General features: G+C 43.9%; 1 protein-coding gene across 2 annotated transcripts in view; it reads right to left on the bottom strand.

Moving 5' to 3' along the window:
• Positions 1–274: 274 nt before the first annotated feature.
• The window catches only part of Zfyve26 (zinc finger FYVE-type containing 26), a 59080-nt gene continuing 47082 nt past the window's right edge, over positions 275–12272 (bottom strand). For both annotated transcript variants that reach the window (XM_046461142.2, XM_058584545.1), the window contains exons 36-42: positions 9544–9741; positions 8679–8878; positions 7590–7731; positions 6768–6827; positions 5430–5612; positions 4788–4832; positions 275–2500 (exon numbers count right to left, since the gene is read on the bottom strand). In XM_046461142.2, the coding sequence (XP_046317098.1) occupies positions 2297–2500; positions 4788–4832; positions 5430–5612; positions 6768–6827; positions 7590–7731; positions 8679–8878; positions 9544–9741 (1032 nt within the window). In that variant the 3' untranslated portion in view covers positions 275–2296. The remainder of the gene's footprint in view (positions 2501–4787; positions 4833–5429; positions 5613–6767; positions 6828–7589; positions 7732–8678; positions 8879–9543; positions 9742–12272) is intronic.

The raw sequence follows: 12272 nt of genomic DNA, 5'->3' as shown, positions 1-12272 counted from the left end.
TTCCCAGCTGAAGCAAAAACGAAACTAAAATGAAAAAAAGAAAAATGTTTTTGGTGGCAGAGGGTCCATTAATAGGTTGCGACACTCAAAAAAACGAGATAAGTCCTAACCAAAGATTGAGTCAGTAGTTATTATGGGAATCATTGAGAGAAAGTTTAAGAGTTGAAGGTCACCTGACCATCCCTACTTACCTTTTCTATCCACAGAAAACACAAGGAGAAAGGATGGGCAGGATAAGAGCAATCGGTACAAGGAAGACAGGAGGCCAGGAAACTAGTTGGATAGACACTTTATTGTGGTTTGCTTGTGGTAATACATTAGCCCCTCAATGCATACATTTGCTCTGGAGAATATTTTGCTGGAGACCACAGTGTGATGCTCAAAGACCTTTAGCCCCATCTATGTCAGTCTAGTCAATGGCTGACTATTTTACAGTTCAACTAGTTAGAGGAAAAAGTCAGGAAAATCTGGTCTTAACACCCCAAATTAAGGGCTGCAAGATTTGTGACTCATTTGTATAAAGTGCTTATGTTCAGTGCAAAAAGGGCAGATTCAGAAGGGCAAGCAGATGCCCTTCCTGGGAGTCAGTCAGATGTGTTATATGACTCAAGGAAGGAAAAGTCACTCATACTTCACCCCAAAGAAATTTAGTATTTTCCTTACAGTCTTTCTCCTCTCTAATAAGACCGAAACTTTCAATCTGACAGATCTCCATAATACTTATTTATTTTACTTTAAAAATTTCATTTCAGAGGGAATTCCACAGGGTTTCTAAGCACCAGAGATGTTGACTTCAACTTCCAGTTTCTGTTTTTCTCAGCTTTAAAAAAGGGATCAATAGGCTGAGCTCTGGCTGGTGGGAGACTCAGGGCTGCATGGCTTCTCTTTAGGCCTCTCATTTGCAAATCCAAGTAATTAAGTATGACAAACCCTTTCTCAGATATCTCACATCTCAGGTGGGAAGATTTTATCTAGTTTTCCACCAACTGGATGTAACCTATTGTCCCCTTGTTTTCTCCTCTTCCTTCATTTTTTTGTGGTACTAGGTACTTTTTTTTCACACATGCTACCAGGCAAGCACTCTACCACTGAGTTACATCACCAGTCCTTTGTGTAGCTGGAATGGTAGGTGTGTGCCCCCATACCTGGCTCCCTAGTTCTGACCCTTGCCCACAGGCCAAACTCTAAAGTGAATCCCTGATTCCTTCTGTTAAGACTAAGAAGTGCACTGCTGTCTTAATGACCCAGGTGTCTGAGTATCCATCCAGTGGTCCCAGAAAGACTGAAGGGAGAAGAAGAAGGAGGGAAATGGTTTCTTAATCAATTCAAGAGGCACAAACAGGACTGGAATTCAAATAGGTAAAGTCTAGCCATTCAGTCATAGGACCCTCACTATCATTACTCTTCCCAGACTCTCAGAGAGGGAGCCACAATCTTTCACCCATCAACTTTGTAGCAGGGATACCAATAAGAGCCAGCTCTGTGCTTGTGAGTAACCATCCTGCATCCCTTTTTGGAGAGGCCTGCCTTTCACTTCCCTCTGGATCAATGTGACAGGGACCCTCCGATCTGTGCATTAGCCCACAGATCTGATCACCTGTATTGCTGTCAGAGGTTTCGGACGTCACTACCTGAAAGGCCTCTATTCAGGTTACCTTCCAAAGACCCACATGAACTCCTTGTGCTTGTGAGAGGAGACACTTGGCAAGCAGTTTTATTCCACAGGTTGCACTTGCCCCAAAGCCATCTCTGAATTTCAGGAAGGAAAGAAAGGGGAAAGAAGCAATCCTTTTGGTGTTGCCCTATAATTCTGTGTAAAACTCCTCTAGTTAAGAGGAGCTACTAAAGCATCACCATGTGGAGGGACTGTGTACAAACAGGATGACCCGGGTTAAGAACCAAAACGCAGGGAAGGATTTCAAACTGGCAAAAATCTAAAGGAAAGTGCCTCTAATGGAGGAGAGTCTCATTTGTTCAGAAAATGCTTGGGCGTAAACATGAGTGTACAGGAGCATGCACGCATGTGTGTACATGCCTGTGTACACACACTCACTCATTCTGAGGTAGAAAGAACTGGCCATCTCCAGACGAACACACAGATCCCACAATTTTACAGAAACATGGCACTTGCGTGAAAAGTCCTGTCCTTGCTGGAAGGCAAGTAGGGTCCAATCCAACTCTTTCCAACCTGGGGCAGAGCCAGAGAAGTCCCACTCCATGGGAGGAGAGAGGTGGGGGTTATCACTCCTGTCGCCACAGTTCTTTTGCTATGTTTTCCTGGTCTTGCTGCCCAGGGTCACTTCCTGGAGCCTGAGCCATGGGCACTCCGGGGGTGGCTTGTCAGAAGCCACTGGGTACAGATATCTTGCACTATGGCATCCCCGCTGCTCTTGGCAGCCTGCTGCACCTGCTGAACGAGGGTGGTGGCCCGTGAGTGTTCTTGCTTCACGGCAATCAGATAGGCAGATCGCAGCTTGCAACATGTCAGGTAGGCCTGAACCTGGCAATCGGATATGAGAAACAGTGGAAAGGAAACTATCACTGGTGAATCACCAACAAATATGCTGAGCCACATCAAAGCTCAAGCAGACACATTACCTCTCACCTACACATTAACAGGTAGGTTATTGCCTTTGTATTATGAAAGTCTTCATATATTCTAGACATTAAGCTATCACATGGTATTATAATGTAAAAAGTTACTACTGGTGACCACAGATCATGATTTTATGGTTACTTGGTTATTTTTTCATTGATGTCTGTTTCCTTGACTAGACTATATGGTCCATGAGGGCAGGAAGAGTGTCTGCTTTTTCTACCCCTTGTATTACTGATGTTTAGCATGTAGTGTGTTCAATAAACATGCATTATATGAATGAATTAACGAATCCATGAGCCATCATACCTTCTTGCTACAATGGATGCACAGATTCTCCCTTCTCCTTTTCTGTTTTTAATCTGAATTTAAAATCTTTTAACAGAAAGTTTGGAGACGAAAATGAATATACACAATTAGAAAAGGTGTACTTCAGGTCTAACCCCAGTTAGACCTGACTTGACTTCTTTTGCTTGGATCAGAGGCAGCTCAGTTTTGAGGGTGCATATCTCCGAAACCGCCTCATGAATGTGCAGTATGGTGGGGACGAGTGCCCCTTCCCTCTCTGGCTAGTGCTCTGAGCCAGGGAACAATAGCAAGGTCCTCCTGAGCTGCCACAGCCCCCAGTGGCAGCTGCCTTTCTGCTTCACAGTCCTCTCTGGGATTATTCTCACTCCATGTATAATGCTCCACTGTTTCTTTCCTTTTTTTTTTTTGGTCTTAGTCAGTAAAGTCTTCCTTTCCTGGGTTCAATTACAGATTGTTTCCCACCACTAAAAGATGCCTGGCAGGTCCTGAACTCACAAAAGTGATCAAGTCCTGTTGTTCTATTCACTACCCTAGGATATGAGCTCTCACTCCAGCCTTCAGCTCCAGTCAGAGCCCATGCATGTAAAATATCCCAGTTAGTAGGCAAAATTCCTGCCAAGAGAAGAAGGGTATCTTGCCAGAGAGTCTAGAATAGGAACTGGATTAAGCGGATATGGGCAAGTCCCCAAGTCCTGAGATCACTTGGAACAGCTGCTGAGAGAAAAACCCTGAAGAGTAATACTGACTCTCTAGACTGCACTGTGCACACTTCCAGGGACAGAGCCACTGTCCTGTAGAGTGCGAGGCTCAGTGAAGGCTCAGGAAAGGACCATAGTTTGGGACTCAGGGAAACTGGCTGTCTGTTCTGGCCATTGGGTTCTCATTCTGATTTTAGAAAAGTAATTCTCCACATTTCAGAATGCTAGAATTTCATCTTTTCTAAACATTTCATCAGGATGTTACAGAAATAATAAGGAAATGTTTAGAACAGGTCCTCCTTAGCCCCTAACAATGCCCTGCAAATATAGTCCGGGATTAGCAATACTGTCACGGGGAGCAGCTCTTTGCCTGACATTTCTTTTCACCATAAAGAACTCAGCTACCAGAATATTCCTCTGTTGATAGTCAGGGTAGCCCTGTCTGGTTGGGCTTTCTTGGGTGTTTCTTGGCTGGGGGGCCTTCCTGCTATGACAAGAGGATCAATCCTAAGGTTAGCCACATACAGGGCAGCTGGGAATACTTTTGTTCTGGCTGGGACTCCTCAGAGTGACAATGTGAAGCAAAGGTTCACCAATTTCTGAAATAGGGAAGAGTTCACTGGTCCCAGGGGAAAGGCCCTTTCTGGCAAATGAGACACCAATGAACACTGTAGGCCAAGGGGTTGGGGGTGGCTTTTTCTTACTGCTCTTCTTTTCTTAGGAGAACAAAGAAAAGCTTACCCACTCTGGGAACCTCACTCAGCCAATCAGCCTAAGGATGGAAGTGGGACATTTTCTAGGGCTTTCTGAGAGGAGACATCCATATAAAATGTAGATTCAAGAGCACCTTAAAGGGGCCGGGGATGGAGCTCAGTGGCACAGCACTTGCCTAGCATGTGCAAGGTCCAGGGTTCAAGACTGACACCTCCCTCCCACCAAAAAAGAGCAGCTTAGGACACGTTTGTCTTGGGGGACAAGAACTGAAAAGGAAAAGGCTCAGAGAGTCAATGTTTACCTGTTCCCTATCCATTCCCTCCTTTCTAAACCCCTACTTAAATCTCAGTGCCGCTTCTAGATAACAGCAGAGCTGAGGTACAAGACTATAGGTGATTACTGTGGAGAGCAAGGCAAGCCCCATGTGCTGTCCATTACCATCACCATAGCTTAGTGACAGCTCAGCTCACCTTGTTGTCATCGCTGTGTATTGCCTGGATCAGGCCTTCCAGTTCCTGTGCAGAACAGAAACACAGCAGTTTTAAGAGGGAGAAGAGCCCATGACCTTTTGGGGGCCAAAGTCCAATTCAGTTTCATCCCAGCATTGTAACTCCAGCATGAGATCGCCTGCCTCATTCTTCCTTCTAAACTCAACTCCTACTATAGGAGCAATGAAGGAAAGCTAATGAGAACAGCAAGCTTGGGAATTTTGGGAAAAGAATATCTCCCAAGAGGCCTGTGCTTGGCCTTCACAAATGGATGTGACTCTGTTTACCCCTCAAAGAAGCCACAGGGATACAACTTCATAGGTAATAAGCTTCAAAGGCCATTTGCTGGCCCATCCTGATCTTTAGAATCACAGGGAGCAAGCAATTCAATGCCATCAGACATTTTCAGGTGTACACAATGTTAGAAAAGGTAATGTTAAGGGACACCTTCTGGCTAAATGGTCACCACCATGAATTTTCCTTATAAGAAAAGGGTTGTAGAGGCTATTGTTGCAAGGGGGTCAGAAACTAGAGTTTCTGGCACGCTATGGTGAACAGAGAAATAAAGTGGGTGATGAGAAGACACTAAAATAGCTGGAGGACCCAAGAGAAGGGTGAGTGCACCTGTGGTGGGATTCTCTTAAAGGCTTCCAGACAGTTGAGGAGGATGGTGTCCCCATCACTTTTGGCTGCCATGCCTGACTCACTGACACATTTGAGCAGCTGTCGGATCTCACTGTATTTCTCCTTCTCCACCAGCTGCTGGGCAGCTCTGCAGTAGGTTGCTGCAGCATCAAGCTGGAAGTCCTGGAACAGAACATGGGACTTAAGATGACAGGGGATGTCCACAGTGGTAAGGGAGGCCAGATTTAAGAAGTATCCACTATGTTCGCTGTAGAAAAACCATGATGAGTGTAGACACAAGAGAAAACAAACATAACAAACAAACCCCAAACAAGCAAAAGTTCATTGAGAGTCAGGCAGACATTTAGGAAGCATCCATAAACACTGTAACCTTATCATCTAAAATGGTGCATTTCACTTACTTCCATGGCATCTCCTTAAAATATCCTAACAGAATCCTAAGAACATTTCATTCTCTCTCTTGTGAAATCACCTTTCTCTGGTAAATGGTGTGGAAAGCTGGTATTTGCTGCCTTTGATACTTGGTGTTCCCTTAAGAATTGTTTTAGTGTTCAGAAAAAGTCCAGTTCATCAAAAGATTAATTTGCTGAAAACTGCCAGATGACCTTAAGCCTCATCTAGGTTAATTCTATGCCAGAGAAACTCGGGATAGCTGCCCCTCTGCCTGCCCACCAGGGGCATCTGTGAGTAGAGCACTTTAACCAACAATTAAAATGGATGGGAAGACAGAATACTGGTCCTTGAGACATGCATGCTACGTACAGTGTCCTGCCTGTCCCTCAATCAGCTCCTAGGGGTGTTTGCATAAACCCATGGTCATGGTGGGGGTTTGGAGAGACTTTGCCCTTTGGAGTTTCAGTGCCTTGCTCCAGCCCCTGCTTCAGTGCTACAACCCCACTTTTGTCATTTTATCACAAGCAACAGAAAATATGCTCCCGAAGGCAGCTCCTGGATAGAGAATGGAGGGGCAGTCCACAGGGCCAATGGAAACCTTTGGCTATTCCCTCTAGCCTTGCTCCCCTGCAAGGGTGAGCAGTGGCTCTGTAGAGAAACAGCCACGAGGAACTGTACTAGACTAATTTCAGGTAGTTATTTGACAGCTTTTAATGAGTTTGTCATTGGTTACTTGGCTTTTGGCAAAACAGCCTACAGTCTTGCATTTGACCCAGTTCTGTAATAGCCACTTCCCTAATTTCATCCCTAATGTACATGCAAATCTGCTTTTCTTGGGATAAAATTTTTCTGAAGAATAATCTCAAGAAAATGTGGTCAGGTGCTGACTGCCCTTGGCATAATCTCAGATAATCCAAGTCATACCTGCAGAACACGGAATGCAATTCCAAAACCGTCTTCTACATTTTTCCCTCCCAGCATGACCTGAAAAAGGAGAGGGAAACATGCTTAAAGAAGCAGTAACTGCCAGGCATGGTGGTGCACACTTGCAATCCCAGTGGCTCAGGAAGCTGAGGAAGGAAGGAGGATTGCGAGTTCAAAGCCAGCCTTAGCAATTTAGTGAGGCCCCAAGCAACTCAGGCAGATCCTGAGTCTAAATAAAATATATAAAAGGTCTGGGGATGTGGCTCAGTGGTTAAGTGCCTCTGGGTTCAATCCTTGATACTAAAAAAAAAAAAAAAAAAAGGAAGCAGTAGCTATTGAATAGTCCCTAAATCAAGAATGAGAGCCAAGCGCGGTAGTGTATGACTGTAATGATTACATGACTGTAATCAGGGGCTTGGGAGGCTGAGGCAGGAGGATCAGGAGTTCAAAGACAGCCTCAACAAAAGTGAGATACTAAGCAACTCAGTGAGACCCTGTCTCTAAATAAAATATAATACAGGGCTGGGGATGTAGCTCAGTGGTCAAGTGCCCCTGAGTTCCATCCTTAGTACCCACACACAAAAAAAGAATGAGGGCCCCCATTTATTCAGTTGTTTGATATATATTTAATGAGACTTGATGGGTGCCAGCCACTCAAGACATAAGAATGATCAAAATTTACTTGATATCCAACCATATGTAACTCCAGTGGAGAGGAAGCCATCAAGCAAACAACTAAAATAATAACCAATTACAATTGTGACAATTAAACATGTTATGAAAGATGAGGGCTGCCTGGGGGAGGGGAAGCACTGTACCTACCTTGCAGGCAACATCCATTTTCATGTGGTTATTTCCAAAAAGGGTTGGCAGAGGCAAAGTGGTGATCTGAGAGGTCCCGGCACTTTCGCACCGATGCAGGAACCTGGTCACTTCCATCTGTAGCTGAAGTGTATTCATGTGCCTATGGGGACAGGACACTCACGGTACATTCTCATAAGGAGCATCACGGGTGAGGTACTGAGTGACTGAGAAGTCATAGAAGGCAAGGGAAAAGGCCAAAGAAATGATGTGGAGGGAAAAGAGACTCCAAATACATTTTGGATAGTTATAAAAAGATGGAAATAGATGTCTCAGGGTCCCCCCTGCACAGAGTTACTGAGCACCTATGTGCCAGGTACAGCCACAGAGGTTAAGAGAGGCATGAGCCCTGCTCTCACAGAGTCAGAGGCTGGAGGAGAAATGAACAGTAACCAAACACAGAAGACATTTAATGATTGAGCTACAAAGGCAACAGTGAACTGGTGGAAAGTTTACTTTAGATACCATGTTGTAAACAGAGGGATTAGCAAGCATGAAACCCGAGAAGAAAGGATTTGGTGTGTTGAGGAATCTTCAGGAGGCCAGTGACTGATGCTCATCAAGAAGAGAAGAGCTGGGTGTGGTGGCGCATGCCTGTAATCGCAGTGGCTCAGGAGGGCTCAGGAGGCTAAGAGAGGAGGATGGCAAAGTTCAAAGCTATCCTCAGCAAAAGGGAGGTGCTAAGCAACTCAGTGAGACCCTGTTTCTAAATAAAATACAAAATAGGGCTGGGGATGTGGCTCAGTGGTCAAGTGCCCTTGAGTTCAATCCCCAGTACCACCTCCTCAAAGAAACAAAAAAAAAAAAAAAAAAGAGAGAGAAGAATACAAGACAGAGATGGAGCCATCAGCAGAGGCCAGACCACACAGGATCTTTTTTTCCCACTGTAAGGAGAAGGGAGTTTAGTTTGGTCGCAGCATGTGATACTAATCCTCCTCTCCTGCCCGCTTTCCCTTTCAGATGTGTTTTTTAAGGACACAGGGCATGGGCACAGACACTCCATCCCAGCCTTTCTGCCCTGCACTAATTAGCTCCCAAGCCTTGAGCTACCTAGACACATCTGCTGCTGTCATCTTCTTTCGGAAGAAGGTATTTTTCTTCCTTCCAGAGCTGCGGGATGTTTCTTGGAGGTAGATCTTCAGGTGGTCCTTGGCCTTAAGCAGCCATGAGAGCTTCTCTCCCAGTTCTGTATATGACTTTGCTTTGTGACTGAAGAACCGAATACAGGTCATGGCAGCCCGGACTTGGTCCTAGAAGTGAAGAATGAACGTTCAGGTCAAAAGAGATCAGGGATGTTGGAGGCAGGACATGATGAGAATTCTGATCTGATTCCCATCTAGCCCTAGTGATGTCTCCATCTTTATCTCTTGCTTCTTTTTCCTTGCTATGCATTGGTCACCAGTTGAACTGCTATTTTGAGTCAGTCACTTCAGAGCCCAACAGATCCTAAAGTGAATTGACCAACTAAACTTTTGGGTTAGACATTATTTCATATCCCCAAAATAATCGAAAAAAGGATACTTCTGCTTCTTCATTCACAATGGTTTCACTCTTAACGTAGTATTAAATAAATTTCTCTGTGATTTAGTGGCAAGTCTCACACAGATTAGGAGAAATGTGTTGCTTCTCTCTTCATGTATTTTCTTTGAAAATACTTTTCCATCATTCCTTATGAATTCTGTATCTTTCTTACCTTTATATTCCTTGAATTGTGAAGAATGGTATTATGGACAAGTCTAAAGTTTATCCCTAAATTTAGCATAAAAGTTCAAATATCTTTTTAACAATGCTAGACAGCAAAATGGATTTGTCCTAAGGTCAAATAGCAAGGCAAGGGATCAAATGGCAGTCGTATTCCTCATCTTACAGCCTTCCCTGTATGGCGGGGCACCAGGGAGGAGGGGGCTGCTATTACCTTCATAAACTGCTGCAGCTCATACAGAATGTGGTAGTAGTTCTTTTTTTGTAAATGTTGGCAGGCGGCAATCAGGTATGTGCCCCAGCTCTCCAAGGTTGGATCGATGGATTCCAGCAAGTTTTCCAAAGTGTGTAACTTCCCACTTTTATAGCTTGGCTGGAAAATGCCTTCTATAAAGACTTCTGGAGGACTGTCCTGCAGCAGGGTAAAGTGAGAAGTCAGAAGTCTGGAGCCTGGAGCGGAATTCTGGCTCAGTCTGGGATCTGTTCTGAATTTTCTTTCATTCACATACTTTAGCATCCTCCTAGCACAATGCTTAATCTTCTGTGTGTCACAGATACCTCTGAGAATCTCACTCTAGTGACAGCTTTATGTACCTCCTTCATTTTGTAGAAGAGCTCCTTGACCAAGTTATCTATGCTGTCACTACTTTCTTTCCCAGGATATCATCCTGAATCTGCTCTAACCTCACTTTTGGACCCAAATACCACCCAAACTGTGTCTTAGGTCACTAAGGACCTCTAAACTATTAATTTAATCCCAAGAGTCAATTCTTAGTCTCCTTTTCTACCTGATCTACCAGCAGCTTTTCCCTGTAGTGGATGGCACCCAGGGCCTTGTGCATGTTAGGCAAATGCTCTGCCACTGAGTTACATCCCCAGCCTATCAGCAGTTTTTTTTTTGGCAGGGGGTAGGTACCAGAGATTGAACCCAAGGGCACTTTACCACTGAGCCACATCCCCAGCCTTTTAAAATATTTTATTTACAGACAGGGTCTCACTGAGTTGCTTAGGGTCTCACTAAGTTGCTGAGGCTGGTTTTGAACTTGAGATCCTCCTGCCTCAGCTTCTTAAGCTACTGGGATTATACGTGTGTGCCACCATGCCCTGCTCCTATCAGCAACTTTTGATAACAGCTTCCTCTCCCTCAAAAAACTTTTTAATTTAAATTTTTAGTTTTAATTGTGAAAAACTTCATTTGACCTAAAGAACACCAGCCTCTGTAGGTTTTCTTTCTATCTTTCTGGCTGTGTCTTCCCAATTTCATTTTGCTGATTTCCCCCAATCTCCCTGAGGTTTAGCAGGAACCTGTTCTCTTTTCCATCTGAACCTTTTCTCTCTTGGTGATTTTGTCCAGTCTCATGACTTAAGTACCAGCCCAGTGCTGATGATGCCCACACCCAGCCTGGTCATCACCTCCTAAAGTCCAGAACTGTTTATCCCGTGATATCCAAATTGCTTCCTAAACATGTCCTGGGTATTCAACACACATAATACATTCAAAACAGTATTCCAGAGTGTTCCTTGAAACCCGCTCCTTCCAGTCTTCCTTTTCTCAGATGGTAATACCATTTTGTTAACTGTTCAAGTCAATAACTTTAGAATCAACTTTTCCCCCAAACTTCAACATCAAATTAGTCAGCCAGTCCTATTGGTTCTACCATAAAATGATATAGAGAAGCTGCCCCTTCTGGCTACCTCATTGCCCCTGCTTATCCAAGTTGTCACCACCAGGAGGATTGCTGCAATAGCCTCCTCCCTGGTCTACCATCTCCCATTTCTGCCTCTTTTCCAATGTCAACAAATCAACCTGAGTAATTCTTTTAAGTAGTGGTTTTCCTTTTAAATCCCCAGTACCGGAAAAAAAAAAATCACAAAGATAGTGCATGGTACAATCAGGAAACTTAAATAATTTGATGAGGGGCTGGGGATATGGCTCAAGCGGTAGCGTGCTTGCCTGGCATGTGCGGGGTGCTGGGTTCGATCCTCAGCACATAAAAATAAAATAAAGATGTTGTGTTCACCGAAAACTAAAAAATAAATATTAAAAAATTCTCTCTGTCTCTCTCTCTTAAAAAAAATTGATGAGTCTGGAATGCAGGTGCAGATAGGATTTGTGATGAAAGTTAATTGGAGAAATATGGCAGATGGATCCTGGTGGGTGCTATAGAATGCTAAGGGATTTGGACTTCATCCTGTGGCAGTGGGGATCCACTAAAGGCCTGTTAGGGAGAGTTTTAGGAGGCTCACTCTACAGGCAGTGTACGCAAAGGGATGAAATGGACAGGCTAGAAACAGAACACCTTCCATACCCCAGGCACTCTGGTGTCAGTTTTACAGTGTCCCTCCCTGCTTGAGAATACAGATAAGACATTTCAGTTCAAGGGTAACTGTGATTACAGGAGATAAAAAGAAGGCTTCCTTCCTAAGCTGACAGATGTAAAGCAGGGGCAATGCTGTTGTCAGCTTATATCTGGGTATTTAGGTAAGCAGCTTAGCTCTGGGACCACAGTTATCTAAGGAAATAGGACTAAATAATTTCCACTCTCAATCTGTGCTTGGGAGATGCATCTTTACCTCTAAACTCTTTAGTAAGCAGAGAAAAAGGGAAAAAAGTTAGAAACTAAATTCCAAATAACATGACTTTTATGTGAGTTTTGATTCTTGAGACTTGGTTAGTAGCTAAGACACAACAGTAAGCCAAGCAGTGGTAAAAACATTTCTCTTTCACTATCCTGTAGGTATCTGGTTACCACAGTACTGTGAACTGTTGATGTCATTTGGAGCAACTCTAGAAGATGTGTGTATTTGAAATTTTCATTGTCTTCATTGATTCAAGGCAGTTTACCTTGGGCTCTTTTAATTTTCTATAAAATTTGGTCAGTATCAGCTAACTTCTTAGAAAGTGATCATGCAATATTCAGATAAAAAAGGAATGATGAAGGA

Source organism: Marmota monax, unplaced genomic scaffold, assembly GCF_021218885.2.
Source record: "Marmota monax isolate L192 unplaced genomic scaffold, Marmota_monax_Labrador192_F-V1.1 WCK01_AAM20220418_F8-fsc00001, whole genome shotgun sequence".
Classification (NCBI taxonomy): Eukaryota; Metazoa; Chordata; class Mammalia; order Rodentia; family Sciuridae; genus Marmota; species Marmota monax.
Note: the sequence above shows the minus strand (reverse complement) of the source record. Positions and strands in the feature narration are given on the sequence as shown.